The 20,667-nt window shown below is 44.8% G+C and overlaps 1 protein-coding gene across 6 annotated transcripts; it reads left to right on the top strand.

Annotated features, from left to right (window-relative positions):
* The first annotated feature begins 6,780 nt into the window (after positions 1-6,780).
* LOC108930434 (methyl-CpG-binding domain protein 6-like) lies at positions 6,781-20,395 on the top strand. Of its 6 annotated transcripts, XM_018745669.2 has the most exons (14): positions 6,781-6,857; positions 8,503-8,713; positions 9,414-9,553; positions 9,637-9,739; positions 11,373-11,541; positions 13,544-13,771; positions 15,008-15,735; positions 16,053-16,155; positions 16,363-16,553; positions 16,712-17,150; positions 17,242-17,309; positions 17,438-17,538; positions 17,747-17,811; positions 19,519-20,395. In XM_018745669.2, the coding sequence occupies exons 3-11, from the start codon at positions 9,438-9,440 to the stop codon at positions 17,250-17,252; spliced, it is 2,088 nt and encodes a 695-aa protein (XP_018601185.2). In that variant the 5' UTR covers positions 6,781-6,857; positions 8,503-8,713; positions 9,414-9,437; the 3' UTR covers positions 17,253-17,309; positions 17,438-17,538; positions 17,747-17,811; positions 19,519-20,395. The 6 variants fall into 6 exon arrangements, with proteins under 6 accessions (XP_018601185.2, XP_018601188.2, XP_018601184.2 ...); XM_018745672.2 differs by lacking the exons at positions 6,781-6,857; positions 8,503-8,713 and adding an exon at positions 9,008-9,116 and having other exon boundaries at positions 15,008-15,330; XM_018745668.2 differs by lacking the exons at positions 6,781-6,857; positions 8,503-8,713 and adding an exon at positions 9,008-9,116 and having other exon boundaries at positions 16,411-16,553.
* The last annotated feature ends 272 nt before the right edge of the window (positions 20,396-20,667 follow it).

The following is a 20,667-nucleotide window of genomic DNA, read 5'->3' as shown; positions in this document are numbered from 1 at the left end:
ATGCAGCGTAGGCCAGGATGGGTCCCAAGCGTCCGAAACGCACCGAGATTTGTCACGGTCAGGTTTGAGGCTGTTACTCTGACGAATGTTCTCTAGCTTAAAATTAAAAAACGAAGACGTGAACTTTTATCGCAATCTTCCTCGGCTCGTTTCGGCGCGGGCAGAGAGGCTGAACGCTAGAGAGAACAGAGACGGTACATTAATAAAACTCAGCCAATTGCTTCCCTCCCCACCTTCCCACGGCGGCGACAGCAAGCGCAAGACTGATGACGCCGGTGGCAGCGCAACGAAACCCACTGCATCAATATCAATAGCTAATTGAGATGGAGGGCCTTTTCCCCAGGCCTGATATATTAAGATGTCACACTTTATTTTTTAGCCTTCCGCATGGAGCGGTCACACTTTACGTCGAGCAAACGGAACTCACATGTTTGGTTACACATGAGTAAATCCTCAAGGATTGCTTCGGTTCAGCTTTACGAATCCTTTCGCTTAGCCGGTGAATGTGAGATGAAAGAACGCTCAGCAATGCGAGTTTCTCTCCAGGTATATTGTAACATATCCAAGTCGATGAAACCTCGCGGGTGAAGCGCGCGAAAGCCAGTGCAAAAGCGGAAATCGGTTTTGTTTGAGAGCGGCGACTCGCCGTTTTCTGACAAAGTCAGGCCTGCGGATTTTTTTGGCTCGGATATGTTTGAAATTAAAAAAAAAAAATCATTTTGATATTTATTTTTGATATTTATATGCCTCCGTGTTTAGGGATGCGGTCAGTTTAGACAAATTATACAGCAGTAAAAACAGTGGGGCTTTGCAATTGCCGTCTTCCCCACTTTCAGAGGGTAATGTGGCAGGGTGGCACAGTGAGTAGCGCTGCTGTCTTAAAGTGCCTGGGTGGTGTGAGAGGATGGGGGTTTGATCCCTGCTCAGTCTGTGTGGAGTTTGCATGTTCTCCCGTGTCTGCATGGGTTTCCTCTGGGTGCTCTGGTTTCCTCCCACACTCCAAAGACATGCTGTTCAGGTTCACCCATAGTGTGTGAGTGATGGAGAGTGTGTTCCAGTGATGTATGGATGAGTGACCCAGTGTAAGTAGTGCATCTAGCAGTGTAAGTCACCACGGTGAATAAGGTGTGTGGGCTGGTAACACTACACAGAGTTCATTGGGAGTTGCTTTGGAGAAAAGTGTCTGCTAAATAAATCTAATTAATTTCTGAAAACCCCTTTCAAGGTGAAATATCGTAACTTAAAGGTATAATTACCATTTTTTAATGATAAAAAGTTTTATACGCTCCTGACCCCCAAAAGATTACTTCAATAGTTCACAGTAGTTAGCATAACACATAAAAAGGCAGTTTTACACCGTAATACTATATGGTTGTCCAATTATCCATCTCTATCGTAGCCATTAGACACTGTACACTTAGCAAAGCGTTGGTTTCCCAATTTTCTGTTTTAAGTGGATTGGTGGTTATAAACTGCCGGACGTGTGTGAATTTGCCCTACTGCCGACATTGTATGTAAAGCCTAAATCTGTTTAACCCAGTCACCGCACACACACACACTTTCAGAACCGCTTGTCCCATACGGGGTCACGGGGAACCGGAGCCTACCCGGCAACTCAGGGCGTAAGGCTGGAGGGGGAGGGGACACACCCAGGATGGGACGCCAGTCCATCACAAGGCACCCCAAGCGGGACTTGAACCCCAGACCCACTGGGGAACAGAACCCTGGTCCAACCCACTCCACCACTGCGCCCCCCTCCCAGTCACCACATTACAGAAAATTAATAAAACACATCTAAAACATATAACAATAAACATGTTTATTTAAAATGGATTCTAATGGCTTATAAATTGAAAAAGAAACTAAAGAAAAAACAAGTATACAGAGAATAGATATGTTTATAAATGCCTTCCCCACATCTCTTCATGGGGGCTTTTTCCCACAGTCCAAAGCCATGTGCTTCAGATTCACTGGTGACTAAATGGCATAAAAGTAAAGGACTGCCCCAAATACTAACTTAGGGCTGTTAAACGAAACTCCTGATAAATTCAATGTGTTTTAGGGCACGACTGCACCACTTGGTCTACGTGTGTCTATATGCATGCAATTGTGCTTAAATACACAGAAAATTAGGCCTGATGAATAAAATATTATATATATAATAAACTGTAAATTATAAACACACACACTTTCAGAACCACTTGTCCCATACAGGGTCACAGGGAACCAGAGCCTAACACAGGGCAGAAGACACACCCAGGACAGGACGCCAGTCCGTCACAAGGCACCCCAAGCAGGACTCAAACCCCAGACCCACCGGAGAGCAGGACTGCAGTCTAACCCACTGCACCACTACCATTATAAACTCTAAATTACACACACACACACACACACACACACACACACACACACACACACCATACGGGGTCACGGGGAACCGGAGCCTACCCGGCAACACAGGGCAGAAGGCCAGAGGGGGAAGGGGACACACCCAGGACGGGACACCAGTCCACCGCAAGGCACCCCAAGCAGGATTCGAACCCCAGACCCATTGGAGAGCAGGACTGTGGTCCAACCCACTGCACTACCGCACCCCCTGACTCTAAATTACATAAAATAAAATAATATAGAAAATAAACTGACAAATAAAATATAATGTATAAAATATATTTTAACAAATAAAATACATTTCCTCGTGTGTAAATGTGAATGGAAATTTTGGCAGAAAATGTAAAAATAAATGACACGGCCTTGCAAGCAGTCAGATGTAGTGCCGGTGTAATCACAGTATGAGAAATAAGGATTTGATTTGAACTGACTGCAACTGTCCTTTCCTTCCTGGCCCATGTGAGGTGGTGTCAGGACCAGCTGTGCACAAGCAACAAAACTGTCTGCGTCTGAAGAAGGGAAAGGATTGATGAGCAAGTTAATAACAGGTATGGTCTTCAGGAAAACAGTTTGAACAGCAGAAGTGTCACCAATGGATGTAGGTGATGGTGGTAAGGCAGTGCTGGTGTAGTATGATTAATGACAGCAAATTCATTTTAAGCAATATTATAATTAAGATGAATAAACATGCATAGTTCATTATAAATGTGAAATCAGCAACTTATTTTCTTTTCGCAGTGTGACAGAAGGAGGGAGTGTGGGAAGATGGGGGAGAGAAGTTTTGACATTTTTCTTATTCTTTCATCTCAGCAGTGATTCGTATAAATGGGCTTGTCCAGAGCTCATATTAAAACTGATGGATATATCTGTATTTTGAAAATCTGATTCCGTTCTTAACAATTGCAGGATGTTTTTTTATATATATTTTGATCCTACTAAATTCCAATGGCCATGAGACAGAGCTTTGCATTTCCTCATTTATTTAGCAGGCACCTTTATACCAAACAACTTGCTGAATAATGTCATAGTCTCTAAAGTGCATTAAAACGCATGTCATCCACACAAATGGAGACTATATGTGTAATTTAGAAGGTTGTCATAGATTTGGAACAATGCTGCCCACATGTGATAGATTAGCAGGATCATAGATGGGCCAGTCTATAACACCGACATGGGATATCATAGCTATGAGTCACACATAAAAATGTTTTATTGAAAAACTGGTATTAGGGAGATGGGAATGTGATGGTGTGGTGGTGCAGTGGGTTGGACTGGGTCCTGCTTTCTGGTGGGTCTGGGGTTCAAGTCCTGCTTGGGGTGCCTTGCAATGGACTGGCATCCTGTCCTGGGTGTGTCTCCTCCCCCTCCAGCCTTGTGTCCTGGGTTAGGCTCTGGCTCCCTGTGACCCCTGTATGGGACAAGTGGTTCAGATTGTGTGTGTGTGTGTGTGTGTGTGTGTGTGGGGGGGGGGGGTATTAGGCATTTAGTTTTACAATATTTCAGCAAGGGTCACATATATTGTATCCAGGGGATTGACAGACATGATTTCACTGATCTCCCCTCTCCAGGCTCTAACTGCCACAATGAATGAATCCTCTAAGATACTCGGATCTTTTGAGAAACATTCTGAAGGTCTTAATATTTGAGTTCTGCTATTAAAATTCCCTTTTTTTACCATTCAAGTTAAGGCAAACCAGTTCTTTTCCTCTCCAAATGTACTGTATGTATTTAATTATAAGTGATGCAAGTCCAACACCATTTAACTCCATCTAAATGATAAAATTCAAATTTTAAAGGAATCCAGAAATCTCTGTTGTCAATTTCACCTCTGGATAGCAATTACTGGATGAGGAACCATCTGTTCTCGCTGACACTGCCTTATAGAGACATCCGAGCACAACACTTTCCCTTTTATTATAGTACAGACAGTTCTTCATGCTACTTAAATTTCTCATAAGCACATAATACATGATGTCTTACAGACATTTCATTTGTCATCCTTGCAGACACTCTTTTTTGTGTTTTGTGATATGCATGTGGCTTTTGTGCTTAAGGAAGAGAAAGGGGGTATGTGAGGAGGAGCGCGGGTTAGGAGATGGGATGGGCTGCGGCAGTAGCGTTTATGGAATATGAAGACTGCGGATTATGTGAGATTGGGATAGTGCACACTTTCAGGGAAGTGTGAGCTGTATGAGCTTCTTAGGATTTTTGCTAGTTTAGTTGCCAGCATACACATATTCTGAAAGCCCTAGTCGCACGCCTACAAAAGAGTACAGTGATCCACATGCCCTCAAAGAGGTTGTTACCTAATAAAAGCCTAATGCAGCTATTTAAAATCAGTGCTGATACAAAGCGACTGTGTCAGAGAGGTCCCATACAGCAGGCAATAGAACAGCAGTGTTCGTCTAGTGCTGGACAGCAGGGACAGAGGCAGACTAAGTAAGGTCACATCTCCTGATGAGGTTTAACAAATACTGATGTAAAAATAAGGGGCGGTATGCATGACCGCACATGCATATCTGTTTGGGGGTCTCAGAGATGAACCCTGGACACAGATCTCACCAAAAAATGAAATGATTACAATTCTTAAAATGAAAAATGAACATAATCCTTATCTCAGGTTGTTGTGTCTCACTGCCATCTGCTGGCATAAACTAAATTCAGAAGTCTTTCTTCACCTCCCTAAGTGTAACAATGGCCACAAACCGTCCCTTCACTACCTGGCGCCAGGTAACACGCTCATCATCCCTACAGAATGGGTCCCCAACGATCCAAAACCACTGCCTTTGAAAATACACACCTATCTCCTGCAATGAAAATACCTGTATATTTATATATACATCAGCTCCAGATGTTGTAGGGTGTAGGACCTTTCAACGATGGAATAATCTACAGCAAATGTTGGGGATCCAAGTGAAAACATTTAACTGTAAACTTAAATGTTCTTGTTTTTCCTTTAACATGCATTAAGTAAAGATGCTGATGCTGTGCATTCTGTTGCCAGTCTCTGCTGCTCTTCATGGTTATGTCCAACCAGGTGACCCAGCTGCTCTCAAACTGCTTACAGCATAAGATTTTCCTAACTGTGCAGTGTTACTATGTTTTGGAAAGTGGGCAGCTGGTGACACTTTGTTTCTCCAGTACCAGCCTTAGGGTTTTTATTTCCTCTTTCACTGCCTGTCTTGTGCTCTGAAGGAGCCCTGGTGATAAGCGCACACACACACACACACACACACACACACACTGGCTGAAACCGCATTGTCCTGGCAAGCAGGAGCCCGAGCCGGCAACACAGAGAACAGGGCTGGAGGCGGAGTGGACACACCCAGGGCGGGAGGCCAGTCTGTCGCAGGGCACCCCAAGCAGGGCTCGAACCTAAGATCCGCTAGAGAGCAAGACCTGGCTAAACCTACTGTGCCTACCTGGTGATAAGCACTAAATATTGAAATTGAGCTGAACTTAAGAAAGCTGTTTTCATGGTAATGAATGATTGGCCTGATGCAAAGATGATAGAAGCATTACACTGTGAGTGAGTTATTAGGTGAGATGGAGTGTCCAACTGTACATGGGGCAAGCAGGAATGGAGGTGGGTAGTGAATCCAAACATCCCAGAGGGGATTACTCTCCTGCTGTAGTTCCCAGGATCACAGTACTTACTGAGAATCCATACAGTAAGAACACACACACAGACTGAAACTGCTTGTCCCAAGTGGGGGGGGGTCACAGAAAGCCAGAGCAAAGCCTAGAAACCCAGGGTACAAGGCTGGAAGGGGAGAGGGACACACCCAGGACAGGATGCCAGTCTATCATACGGCACCCCAACCGGGACTCAAACCCCAGACCCACCAGAGAGCAGGACCCGGTCAAGCCCGCTGCACCACCACACCCTCTCAGATTATCCTGTTGTCTAAATAAGTGAAAATCACTTGTAACAACTGAATAGGTCCCCTTGAGCAAAAGTTCTCAACTACATCATTATTGTTGGTGTGCTTAAATTAAGAAATTGCGATACTATGAGAATATGTAGTATGAGAGTATGTAAGTCATCACTGCCAAGAGCTGTTAAGGGATGCAGGTCATCACTAAACCCACTGCCCCCAGTTTCGTCTCAGGGACTCATCGCAATGCATTGTGGGTGCGGAATTCCCGGTATCGTTCTTCTCAAAATGCGCATGCTCGGAAGGAAGCGCTGTGGTCTTCGGTGGGCGGGGACGGAGAAGGGACGGGAAGGGTGGGGTGAGGTAAGGGGGCGGAGCCGAGGGAGTGGAAATGGGAACTAGGAAGCGCATATTAGGCGTCGCGTCGTACAGTGTAATGTAAGCGGAGGGACCACGCGGTCAGCACAACAACAACAACAACAACAACAACAACAACAACAACAACAACAACAACAACAACAACAACAACAACAACAACAACAAACAACTTGAGTCCACTTTGGAGCGGCGGCCGAGCAATTGCACTGAACGGTCAGACTAAGTTTTCAGTCGTTTATTAGAACACTCGGAATTAAAAGTCAGTTTCAGCAATGACATGTTGCGGACGCGGTCTAATTCAATTGTGTTTTGTGTTTGTGTGATTAATTTAATGGAACAGTCAGTCGCTCAGCTCTGCATTCATTCATTGATGCGCATCTAATGGTCCGGAGGCGGGGAAAAGCAGCTGAAACTCGGCGGAGCCGGCGAGGTGGTGGAGCCGTCCTGAGCTGAACCGAGCCGAGCCGAGCCGAGTCGAGTCGTGGCGGTTAGTCCACGCTTAGCGAAGATACCATTCATTGATTCTCATTGAATTCTGTGTCAGTCCGTATAAGTGCGTGTCGCAATCGCTGCCTGCTGCAGATTTTTTTGTGTAAATTACGTTTTCTTTAATCGTCACTTGCTGGATTAAAAAGAATATGTGCTGAGTACCACGCGGCTGTCACGTAACTCGCTGCATTGGCAGTACTGCACTTCATAGATGCGATGTCCTTCTGCATGCAATCGCGACATTGCGTTACGTAACAACGTCATTGCGTTACTTTTACGTCGCTGGGTTCTGACGTCAGTGACCGTTCAGTTTAATTTTACAACAACGTGAATTAACCTTTACTCAACTTGTGTAATGTCCGGTTTCAGTTCTCTCTGATTTGTCTGTCTTTGCGCTATTTATTCTGGATGCTGTTTCGTTATAAAAACGTATTATAGAGTTTTTTTTTTTTTTTTTTACCATCTGTCCACGCTGGTTACTATCATTAAAAAAAGTACACAAAGTACATCCTTGGGACAAGATGGTCACTTAGTTCGAAGTCATGATCTTTAAGTCTTAATTTTAGCGTTTTTGCCTCACAGCGCTCGGGTGATGCGAGAGGACATGGGTTCGATCCCCACTCCCGTCTGTTTCGAGTTTGCGTGTGTCCCTCGTGTCCGTGTGGATTTACTTTGGGTGCTCTGGTTTCCGCTCACAGCCCAGAGTCATGCTATTCAGGGGGATTGGTGACACTAAATCACCCATATTATGTGAGTGACATGGAGAAAGTATGTTCCACTGATGTATGCATGAGTGACTCATTGTAAGTAGTGTATATAGCAGTGTAAGTCACCTTGGTGAATAAGGTGGGGGCTGATAACACTACGCCGTATCACTTTTTTGCACTCTGTTCAGCTGAGATGTTTTTTTTCTAGCAGTACTAATGGTGCTCATGCTGGGTACTTTCCAGACTTTTCTTTTTTTGGCTTCATTGTGGCTCTTCACTTTTACAAAATCTTGTTCTGTAATTACCTTGACAGATTTTCTTTTGAATTAAGTAGGTACTAGATATCTGCGGTGGAAATATGCTGAGTTGCATAAATTTTGAACTTTTAAACAAATTGTTTCATGCACTGCCTTTATAAAGCAAGCTCATCCCAGAACTTGGCAGTACTTTTCCACCAGAGTAGTCCCGGAGCCATGGATGGCATTTGATTCTGGTAATCTCGATGAAGCCGTAATCCGGAATGGATGTGGACTTCACGTGGGCCTGTATACCTGATTTTACCGTTGGGCTCTACAGCTCGCTATTCAGAACTCAGGCAGGGAACTGCTGATTTTGTTAGTCCCTTGCTAGATGTCTCATCCAATTTTTCTTGTCTTCTTCAGACTGAGATACTCTGAAGTATCACTATGGGCTACTGGACAGGTCCAATCTGGTAGGAGAAGATAAGACTGGAGACGAAGGTGTTGAAGAGCATCAGAGTGGAGGGAATGGGCTGACTCAGGGAAGAAAGGTGCCCTTTCTCTTCCTGCACCATGTCTGTTCAAGGCTGGATTCCACATAGGACAGTGGCTGGAGCTTTGTGAAGATGAAAAGGTGTGGAAAAGGCTACTGTCTGTCCTTTGCTTCTGCTTGGCACTTTAGCTGAGCTGGTCAGAGTGAGAGAGTAGCACCTCACAGCTCTAGGACTGTATGTTCAACTAATTCCTGGTTTTCCTCTAGCTGCTACACCCCACACACACACACGCACACACTGGCTGAAGCCGCTCGTCCCATACAGGATCGGAGCAAGGCGGAGCCTAACCCGGCATAACAGGGTGTAGAGCTGGAGGGGGAGGGAACACACCCAGGACGGGACGCTAGTCCATCAGAAGGCACCCCAACCAGGACACAAACCCCAGACCCACCAGAGAGCAGGACCTGGCCAAACCCACTGCACCACCGTGCCCCCCCCGCAGACATGGAGTTTAAGCAAATTATTCGCACTGCATTGGCCTTGGTGTGTATATTAGAGAATGCCCTACTATGCACTGGCATGTGTCCTGCTTTCCTTTTTGTGTAACCTAGCTCCAGCTTCAGACAACGGTATTGAAAGAATGTGTAAATGAACATATTATGAGGTGACCTAGTTGTTAAAATAGAATCCTGAAGGTTGCTGAATCAAACCCCAGTTCCCCACAAATCACGTATGAATCCTTGAGCAGAGTGCGTACCCAGAATTATAACGGTAAAATACCCGGCTGTATAAATGGCACAAATATCGTTAATATTCCTCGTGACTTTTATCTTTCAAAAGAACCTTGGATCCCGAGGCTGCAGAATGAAGGGAGACTGTGAGAGTGGCAACAGGAACAAAGACGATGCCTCATCTCTTCCGGCCCAAATTCCCGTTGGATGGCAGAGGAAGGTGGAGGACGGAATTGTGACATACCTCAGGTGAGAAGTGCTGTTTTGAAATGGTGTCAAAGTGATTAACTGCAGAAAATAACATGTTGGGAAAATTGTGCCTCCTTGCACAGCCCCAGCGGTGCAGTCCTGTGTTCGGTGGAGGAAGCAGCCACATACCTTCTTACGGAAGGCACCTGTAAGTGTGGTTTGGAATGTCCTCTGGTCCTGCACAAGGTGAGAGTCCCTCCCTTAGCCATGTGCTTTCCCAAAAACAAAGATAATGGTGTAAAACCGAAGCGGACTTGGTCTCATTTTTGTCTCCTTTACCTAGATGTTCCGAACATACAGTCTTCCCACACCTTACAGCGGTAGTTCATTCCTAGAATTGTCATAAATCGAAAACATAAATACCATTAGTTTCAATGGTACGAATGCAAAAATGTCACCAAATTTCATTAAAATGGACATAGCTACAGTTTAGTTAGGAGGGTGCAGTGATGCAGCGGGTTTGGCCAGGGCCTGTTCTCTGGTGGGTCTGAAGTTTGAGCCCTGCTTGGGGTGCCTTGTGATGGACTGGCGTCCCGTCCTGGGTGCGTCCCCTCCCCCTCCAGCCTTGCGCCCTGTGTCGCTGGGTTAGGCTCTGGTTTGCCGCAACCCTCATGGGATAAGCGGTTTCAGCCAGTGTGTGTGTGGACATAGTTAATTCATTAGTTAACATCAGCTATGATAACACAAGCTAACAAGGCCGTTTAACATTATTAATTACTCAATTTTTTTTTTATGGCTGTCTACCTGCACTCGTTCAGCTCTTTTGTAGTTAAAGTACTGTACGCTGAACCAGCCCTCGCGAACAAAAATACGTAGATACTCAATGTTTATCTATTACAACTTTTCATGCCAAAAAAAAAAACAACAGTAAAGGCAAAAGAAGTGAGTGAAAACAAAGCAAATGAATTCACGATCAGTGATCAAGCCGATACATTTTGGATCCTCCAAACAGGGGTTATGATGTCCAGCAGTACAACAGTTAAAAATAGTAAACAAGGGTTAATGGAGGTTGAGAACTTAATGCAGCTCAAGCAGAACAACAGCAGCAAAGAAGACCACATGGTGGCTCTGGTCCTTAAGCGCTCAGCTGTTGAGAAGCACGCAAAATCCAGATTAGTTGCCGTAGATGCAAATAAATGCCGTCTAAGCCAAAGTAGGGGGTATTAAAAGAAACTTTTAAAATTGAGTTGCTGTAACCCATGTAGGCATATCTTTAGGTATGTCTATAATAATTACTGTGCCCTCTGCCCTCATATACAGTATATAAAGGGATCAAGTCCAACATGAAATCATGACAACGGTTTATGAAAATATATTCCTTTCTTCACACAGCAGGCTTATTATTCTGTGCAACAGCAAATTATCAAAAAGTCTTCATCCAAGGAGTGCGCTCCCTTGTACCCTATGCTTCCTAGTTAGACATCAGGCCCGGGTGTATTTTTACCTCTTGTCCATCAAGGAACCCATTTTATACAGTTTCTTACTCTGTTTACACAAAAAACTGAAGATCAGTTAATCATCTCAAGTTAAAACCAAATTTAAAATTTTTCTTTAAAATAAATTGCGCTCGGAGTTGGTGGAAAAATCTCAAGTAGTGCGTGTCAGGTATTACGCGTCTGCACCGAAGTCTCTTTCTACTAATGTAATGCACACATTGTATTTTATATGAGATGTACATCGCTTTGGAGAAAAGCGTCTGTTAAATGAATACATGTAAATGTCAAAATTCAGTGGTATCATTATGTTTACGTCAGGTAGTTCTTTATTTTGCTTTTCTTAAGATAAATGAATCCCAGGTTCTACCCCACTTCTCCTCCAGGTGTTCAACTTTGACCCCGGGATACTGGTTCCTCAGCGGAGGCAGCAAATGGGAAAGATAGAGGGAGACATGACAAAGCTATGCAACCACCGTCGGAAAGTGGTCGCCATGGCAACATTGTGCCAGAGCATGCATACCTCCCTGTCACCTCCGTCTTGCCACCACACAGGTATGCCTTCCAATAGAGTGGAATGTCCCCCGTTGATTAAACTGTCCTAAACCCCCCCCATTTTTTATTTCTTTCTTAGCACATTTAAGCTATATAATACATGTATAATATAGTTTTAATGATTTTGTTTTCAAGTCAAGTAATTCAGGTTTGGATACTGGCAGAAGAACCCAATGTCTACTAAAGGTTGTCAGAGAAATGACATTTTTCACCTGTAGGGGGCAGTCTGGGGCCAGGGGGGTATTGCTTCAGTAGGCACGTATATTAAGGGCAAGGAAAATGAGGTATGTTGCACCACTAGAGCCTCACCTCACCTTTCCATTGCAGCCAGCAGTTTTCCTCATCTGTGTGCCCTATACACCTGCAGTGGATCACCCCCCCTTTCTCACTTCAACACTCAATTACAAAGATCTCCTAATATGCTTGAGAATTCAACAAAGGCACCCACCTCATCCCTAGTCCATTCTGCTTCCATTCTATGAAACCTCAGAGATACACTGACTCAGCACTCCACCAAGACCAGAAATCAGTCCATCCCTTGAGGTTGCCATGCTTGACAGAGCACCCAAAGCATCAGAAATCTGTCTCCTCTTCCTCCAACACCCTTGGAGTTCAGGGAGGGCTGAGGACTTGTCAAAGCTCATAATCCCCTTCTTCCTTTATACGTCGCCCTTCTTGTACAGATAATTTTCATAACTCCCTGACCAGCCAATATCCTTCTCCTGAAAGATTCATTCTTGAGCAGAGGCCTGGAGCAACACTTTTGTGGTTTTGCCTTTTGTTACCTTCTGCCATGCCTGCATGGCCCCCATAGGCAAACTGGAAGACATGTTCATGCTGCACAAAGACTTTGGAAATAGCTGTGCTCAGACTAAGACTAGTAGTTCTGCAGTCCGCCACAATCACCGAAACAACCAAAGTAAATTGTACGTGCTTAGAGCACTTCAGCTGCCTCCCGCTGACTTTGACGAGAAGAACGAATGCCCAGCTACGTCTTTATTTTTGAGCAAGACTGTTCAGGTCCAACCAAAGCCCTTGGTTGTCCTCTCAGACTGCCTGTGGGTTACCTTCCAGAGCACCACAAACACCAATGCCGGCAGCATGCAGAATCCTTCCCAGCTAGTACCCTTCTTCCATGTACAGCAAAGGCCCAACATGCACGCCATCATAACCTGAGGAAGAGCCGGTGCATTAAGACACCTGGCCTTAGCCCTCCCTCTGCAGGAGCGGTGCAGTCCAGAATTATTATTAGCACTTTACAAAGCAACCCCCTGTCTCACACTTAGAATCCTTCTGTTGGCTGTGGACCAGTCCAACTCCACTGCCCCAGAAACCATTTTGCAAAGGAGACAATGGCACAACTCACCATTGATGGAGCTACACCCAACCAGCCTGAGAGCAGAAAGCACACCCTCCATGTCTTCTCCCTCATCTTTGTTACCCCCTCAACTAGAGGGGCATGGTCATAAACCTCACCCATCTCACATTCAGGAGAGCAGAACGATCAGGCTTCAAGCTGTTTGAGTCACACCGTCCCCAACCCACCTTTTCCCCACATTTGTAAATTCAGTGAATGTGAAGAGCCCTCACCCGGCTGTCCTGCAGAACACAGCTACCCCATCGAACACAAGTGGAGGCCCCGTAGAAATAACAGTCAGGCTGCCAGACACGGCAAAAACAGACCATCTGAATCCATTCAACGTACCAGACGCAGAGCTTGGCCATGGTAACGTTACACTCCCACCATCCGACACAACACAAGAAGACCAGGAACACTCCCAAGTCAGGCTTAATCCACTGAGTACAGTAGAAGACGATACCAAAGCAGCATCAGGACCATCAAGTAACTCACATGACCATGCCAACATCACACCTAAGCAGCAACATACCCAGAACAGCCACACCAAACCCTTGTGTAGTCCTGTAAACACCGGACAGTCCCTAACCCAGACTGTAACCCAGGTCAAAACTTTACTCCCAAATCGGCACCTTCTCTCCGCAGTGGACGGCCTCAGCAGGTCACATCCTTCAGAGGAATTTGCTTTGATCCATGTACCTGGAGATATGGAGGCCAGCACTGTCCACAATGGAAGCCTGCCATTTCAGGATCTCAAGAGCCACATTATAGGAGTACTGGGACAACTGTCCACTTCTACCTCTGTCTCTTTGGTGGAGAATACCTCGGTGGTCAGACTGAGTGAGATTTCCCACCAGAACAGCAATGATGCCGGTAAGTAGTCGTTAATCCTGTTGCTCTTGTATCAATCCCTGTTGTCCTCGGGCACTATGTTAATGGTTGGCCTCTCCATAGTAACAAAAAAATAAACTGACACAACAGATTTGGTTAAAAAATGATTATCAGATTTAAAGAGTCAATATGTTATTCTCTCGCACTCCCTCTTTTGGTCACGAAGCGAAAACAGAGTAGGAGAAGTTGTGCATGTTTTGCATGTCTCAATGAATTCAGCCACTTTCCCGGATATTTTTATGTTGCTGCGGTTTTTGCAGAACCTAAGTCGTAAATAAATTGAGGGTCATCTATCATTAAGCCTTCACCGATTTGCGTAGCTAATAAAAAAGACTACGAAAGTGGCCAGGAACTGACAAAATTCAGGCAAACTTACGTAATTAACTGTTCTGCATTCTGCATTGAATGGAAGGTTGTGGAGAGAACATATTTTTATTGACAGTAATTTTAGGTAAAAAAAAAAAAATTAAAGTCTGAAGAGTATTTTTTTTTTATTACAGCTTAAACTGTGGTTTTTCCCGAACCTAACCAGCAAATACGTTGAGCCATGTCTGTATTATTATCCTTTTATTCACTGGAACTTAGTTCTAAAATTGGCTTCGGATTTACGAACAAATCGAGTTACAAACAGGTTTCTATTGCCAGCTGTGTTCGTAAAGTGAGGAGTTAGTGTATTGATTTGAAGTGTTTTCCGAACAGATGTTGGTGTCCCAAGTATTCTGAGCAGTTGCTCCATTACAAAGTTTTTATTAGTTTTTGAATTTTTATACAGGTATCTTTTTTATATGTTGGATTTTTTTGTAGACTCTCTCATTCAGCCATTTCAGATTTGATCTGTTTTTACAGGTTTTAGGTTTATAACCTTTAGACTTAAAGCCCTGTTTCAGTGGATCACCCTGGTGCCTCACAGTGCCTGAGCTTGCACCTGTATGTAGGCTGGAATCCAGCTCAGGGTGTTTGGAGTTTGCATGTTCTCCCCGCGTTTAAAACACAAAGACATGCACAGAAGAAGGCTGCAGTAAACCCCTTCCCTCCACTCATCACAAGGGTCACACATAAGGTTGGACTCACCAGCACTTGTTGTTATCCAGTTTGTTATGCCTCTTATTCTTTTTAACAGGGTTTGTTAGATTTGTGAACAAGAGTAAGCCATACATAATTTATGAAATAAAGTAAATGGTGTGATTGTCAAGAGATTCTTAATTTTCACCCCTGCAGGACCCTTTCTGTCGGTGTCCCTTCAGAGCTTCACAGAGACGAAGCTGCCAGACACAGGGCCAAGTCCCACTTCACCATCTGTACCTCCCAAACCCATCAGCATCATTCCCCGCCCGACCTCAGATCGGCTTCTGCACCTGCTCCCTGCCACACCTGGGTCGCCCCATTTTCTGGAGCCCCTCCCGGTGGGCCTGGGAGCCGGGGGGCAGCACACACAGCCACCACAAGGGAATTCCATGCCGTTCCTGTTGGGACCCGAGAACCTTCCAGTGAATTGCTTGAGTCTTCTGAACCCTTTATCTGCTTCTGGCCAAGGAGGAGAGGTATGTGAGAAACCAGGACTCCAAGCTCTTCTCCTAGCTTCTCTGTTGCTCAGCCAGCAGCTGGCCACCCCCTTGTTGCTCCCAGATCTTCTCCCTCAGCAGCAGCTCCCAAACTTGGAGGATGAGCTAATTTTGGATAAAGTGCCAGAACCCCTGGATTCCCTGCTATCAAGCCTTGGTCTCCTAGAGGCCCTAGAGGGCCTTTGTCCTTCCATAGAGAAAGTGCTGAATTCTCTGAGTTTGATGGCAGAGGGAGCTGTCCAGGCTCTGCAGGGAGTACGTCCCCTATCAGACAGTACTCTCCAAGCTCTGCAGGCACTTGTCCTCCCCAGCCCTTTTGTCCCCGCTGGACCTGCCCTCTTGAATGGTCCCTCTGCCCCTGCTGTTTCCCAAGCTGAGGACCAGGTTTGCTGCTTTCTTTCTCAGTGCTAATGCTGTTACCCTCTGTTCTGCCAGTTTTTCTAGAAATATGACAATTTTTATTATTTAAAATGATTGTAACCTCATGTTTGTATGGCTTTTAAATGAGTTATTACGTGTCATCAACATACAAGTGGTGGACCAATGCAAACGTGGACCAGCAGTGATTCAGGAGATGCATACCGATTCAGATGGACTAAGTCCTTAGCTTATTGTTGAAACCAAATAATATAATTTTTCTTTCTGCATAAATGACACCTTTGTGTATCACTCCGTGCTTAATTTCTCTTTCTGGCTGCTAGGCGACGTTCTCTCCAGTCCCAGAAATTGATGAAGACACAACGAACAAGAACAGTTCCCCAGCCCAACAATTTCTGCCCTCTCTGCTGGCTTCTGGGGTTCTGGGTGAGTATGATCTATCCGCTTCATCCTGAAGCCAGACTAAGAGAAAAGGCCTTGTTTCCACTTCCATCCACCTTGCGTTCTGCAGTTTTAGAAACAGTCGTTAAAATTCCACCATTGCAGGTATACGCTGGTAATTCTATAATGGGTTTTTTATGAAATGGTAGCTGCACTGCAGTCAGCCAAGCTCAGAATCTTGTGTTTCTGCAGGTAACCTCACAGCCTTGAGTACTGTAAACAACTTTGACAGTCTGCTAGGTTCAGGACCACTGCTGTTGCCCCCCATGCCAACCACTGCAATGGAACTGCCTCCCGCATCAAGATCTGCACTGAGTGTGTCTCTTCTAGAAGCCCAGGCTGCTGAAATCAATCCTGCTACCTGTATTGTTAACAATATACAGGTGCGTGACCTTTATGCTTTGGAAATTATCAAGAAGATTGGTGGTCTTCGTTATGGTTTATGCTTTATATATCAATGCTCTGCTGCCGTTAAACATGTTGTCCTCATGCAGTCCTTTGGACTAAACTCCCTTGCCATGTCCCTTTCTTGCCTTCCCAGCTCGGTGCGATTCCCTCATCTGCAATGGAAGTAGAAAAGCCCGTAAGCTCGCTGGGGCCACTTAGCTTTGCATCTCAGCAGGATGTTTCAACCAATAACTTGAGTCAGGAGGCTGTGGAAAACCCTCACCGTGATCTGGGACCCATTCAGCAGCAGATGGAGGCCAAAGGGGGATCATTCAACCCCTACATCTCTTTTATGGATACCATTTACGAGTCATTCCTCCAGGTGAGCAACAAGAACACTGAGGGAGGAGCAGCCCAGGCCACACCACCTCCTCTGCTACCACAGCCCAGTGCACCCATGTCCCTCAGCCCACTTAGGGCCTTCTTCCTTCGGAACACTGACCTGTCCCAGCTGAGCATGGAAGTAGCCCAGTCGCCAACCCCTGGCACACCCAAGCCCAGTGAGGTGGACCCCTCCCACCTGTCTCAATCCAGTAAGCCTGAGGTCTCAGAGAGATATCATGAGCATCCTCTACCACCTTCTTTTCTCAAAGAGGCAAAGACTGACTATTCCTTCATCTACAGCACTGCACTGACTTTGGATCCTGTGGGATGAGGTCAATGGCACCAGAGAAGGCATAATACAATGCAAGGTAAACGTGTCTATAAGTATGGGTCTGCTTATCTTGGTTTGGGTTGTGTGGTGAACGTAGTTGACCATCCTGAACGTAGTTGACCCATCAATGCCGTCAGTTGCTCATTCTATATCTACTGCGTACAGGTCTACAGATAACAGGTGGTAGAAGAGGAAGGAAGAGAAGACAGACTGATGTGAGGTAGCAGCGTCACTCCCATGCCAGGTGACATCAGGTTTTACATCAGGTACCGTATGTAACACTTTACCAGATAGTAGTTTTTAGAACTTTCATTTGCTTCTAGGTAACTCCAGTAGTGCACTGGGGGAAAGGATACATCACTCAGGTTTCTGTGCAGTACAAGTGCTCTAAAATTGTAATAATGATTTGACCCAGTAATTATCCTGATGGGGAAATGTGACAATCTGTGAAATAACTTTGTTTGTGTGAGACAGGCTACAGAGGGAACCTACCAACTCTAGACATCACCAATGAGATAACAGGCCAATACAGACCCATGGTGAGAGACCACCCTCAACTCTTGTGTCTGTTGTAGAATACACTCATCCTTTACTTAATGGGGTTAATACGCTCTCTGAGATCATTTCAGGCCGTTTCCTGTTGTGAGGGGATCAAATTAACATTATTTCTTATCGGAAAAAATACCATTTGTTCCCAGATGAAAAATGTTTCACCTAAAATTAATCTGGAAAAGTAAAACAAAAAACAGCTGTTTTCTTCCAACAATGACAACACCAACACATTTTTTAATATTTGTAACAAAATTTATTTCATGGCTTGTATTTTAATGCTGTATTTTCCTTCAGTCACTCATCAGTGAACTGTGATCTAGTGTGGGGGGTGCGGTGGTGCAGCGGGCTTGGCCGGATCCTGCTCTGGGGTTCGATTCCTGCTTGGGGTGCCTTGTGGTGGACTGGCGCCTTGTCCTGGGTGTGTCCCCTCCAGCCCTTATGCGCTGGGTTAGGCTCCGGTTTGGCCCGACCCCACTCCTGACGAGCAGTTTCAGACTCTGTGTGTGTGTGTGTGTGTGTGTGTGTGTGTGTGTGTGTGTGTGTGTGTGTGTGTGTGTGTGTGTGTGTGTGTGTGTTATCCAGTGCAGTATCTGAAGTCTACCCCACAAGCACAGGGTGCGGTGTGAGACACAGTGCACTAAATAGGGACATTTTGATCATTTCACTCATGGATTTTTATGATTAGAAAAGTTCAAGATACAGATTTCCCAAAATCGTCAGTGTCAGTCTGCAAAGCAACTGTGAAGGTGTCCATGACATGTTACCATCAGGAAATAAAACACACACACAGTCCGAAACCGCTTGTCCCAAGCGGGGTCGCGGCAAACCAGGAAAGGAAATAACTGCTCTACAAAAAAAAAAAAAATGGTAAAAGTGTACACTGTTATGCTTGGAAGAAACAAAATCTGGCATTGCCGAATTTGCCAAAACCTCTCAGCTGCGAAACATCACGGAGAGAGCATCGTGGTCTGTGTCACCTTTACAGTATCAGGGCCTGGAAGCCCTGTAGACATTGAAGCTGCAACAAAATCCAAGATCCATCAGGAAATTCTCCAGGAGACTTATCAGGACATTTGTCTGCAGTCTAAATCTCCAAAGAATTTGGGTCATCCAGAATGACGCTGACCCTAAAGCCAGGAGTAAATCAACAACAGAGTGGCTTAGACAGAAGAAATTGTGCATTGTGGAATGGTCAAGTGACAGTTCAAACCTTAGTCCTTCTGAAATGCCATGAAATGATCCGTTGCAAAGTTTTCATAGTAAACGTCCCAGAAACACAAACTGGGAGAGGAATGGGCCAGTTTGCCTCCCCACTGCTGCACGGATCTTTTGAGCAGCTAGAGAAAGCATGAGGTTGAGGCTGTTGCTGAACCTATGGGATCGCATACCTTTCCCAGTGACCTTCAATATTTAATGTTGTTCATACAATACAACTGTCCATTTAATCTTTATTTCTTTAGTATTGTGACTTACATGAAGTCTCCGACCACTTTAGAGAAGCCCTTCTTGCAGAAATCCAGAGATTTCTAAAGGATTTACAAAAAAAAATCAGTTTCTCACAACTGTAATCATGTTTACACTTTTTAATGTAATGTTTCCTTTATAATATTTTAACTAATATTTAACATTTAGTTACCATTCTGTAACATATGGTAATGAATATTGTCAGGAAACCCTTTTTATTCCACTCCTAGGTGGTGCAGCAGAAATCTGAGAGAATCATCAAGAGGAAGAGTCTTCGCTTTGCAGCTGTAGTGGCCCAGCCGGTCCGACAACAGTCTTCAGCAGTTCCGAGGAGATGTGGAGACACTCACTAAGCCAGAGCATTATCGTTCAGACCTGCTAATCAGTTCCTTCGCGCTGGTCTCTCTTCTCGCTTCTCATATTCCCAAGCAGTGACTTCACCCAACCAGCATCATCATGTCAGAGAAGAGTATCAGGTGTCCCAGTTGAAAGTTCAGTCAGCAAATGGATCACCTTGCTGCTGGGCTTCGTAAGAGCACGATGTCATACATCACTGCCATTTCTGAGCCGTTCTTTTAAGGTTACCGTGTTACAGGTGGTGTTGCTATAATGACAGTTACTGCCACACAGCCACCAATGGACACATTTGTGCTGGTCCACAGATGAGTCCTATAAACCCTTTTGGTGAACGGAGGAGTCACCGCTCTGCTCTTTACTATGGCATGAGGAAAAGCAGCTTTTTCCTGGTTCTACAGCAGCGGTACTCCATCCTTTGTGTTGAGCCAGATGTGCAGAAGGGACCTTTATTAAACATACGTGTGTAAAGCTGCTCCTTTTCCTATTTGGAAATGGTCTTTGTTGCCTGTGGCAACTTTTCGGATTAGACCTAAAACAGAGGACCTACCTGGTATATACCTATTTACAGCTTAAAAAAAAAGATTTTATAGAGAATATGAAGCATGTACCATTTTTACTGTGAGTTTATATACTGTAATTGATTTTGTGTAATTTGAGAAAAAAAAAGCGATACCGATTTCTCTGTACTTTTTAATAGAGCCGTGTTCCTTTTTTTGTATGGCACTTAATTTCAATTAAAATATTTTTAAAAAAATCTTACCCTCACTTTCTAAGACATGTTGGAAATAAGCAAAGCATTTCACCTTCCAGAATTGTACACTGTGTTCGATCAGATGAAGACGTTCACGGAAGATTTAACTGATATTTTCAATACGCCTATAAACACTTTCATCAAACAAATGCTCCTGTGTCTTATGTGATGGTGTGTCCTCCAGGTTGTATGATATCGTTGCTTTTTGTGCCCTTGAATCCTGGCCACGGTCACTGGGTCAGGGAGTGTACAGTACTACAGTAACAGCAGT

Source organism: Scleropages formosus, chromosome 1 (genome assembly GCF_900964775.1).
Source record: "Scleropages formosus chromosome 1, fSclFor1.1, whole genome shotgun sequence".
In the NCBI taxonomy this organism is placed as follows: Eukaryota; Metazoa; Chordata; class Actinopteri; order Osteoglossiformes; family Osteoglossidae; genus Scleropages; species Scleropages formosus.
The sequence above is the reverse complement of the archived record's forward strand: the minus strand, read 5'-3'. Positions and strand labels throughout refer to the sequence as shown.

What these genes read in the sequence shown, in the direction of transcription:
- LOC108930434 (XM_018745667.2), top strand. Translation starts at nt 9,078, where the DNA reads ATGGAGTTTAAGCAAATTATTCGCACTGCATTGGCCTTG. An exon ending in CCAGAACAGCAATGATGCCG is followed by an intron (nt 13,772 to 15,007) that starts GTAAGTAGTCGT and finishes TCACCCCTGCAG; the next exon opens with GACCCTTTCTGTCGGTGTCC. An exon ending in GTATTGTTAACAATATACAG is followed by an intron (nt 16,554 to 16,711) that starts GTGCGTGACCTT and finishes TTGCCTTCCCAG; the next exon opens with CTCGGTGCGATTCCCTCATC.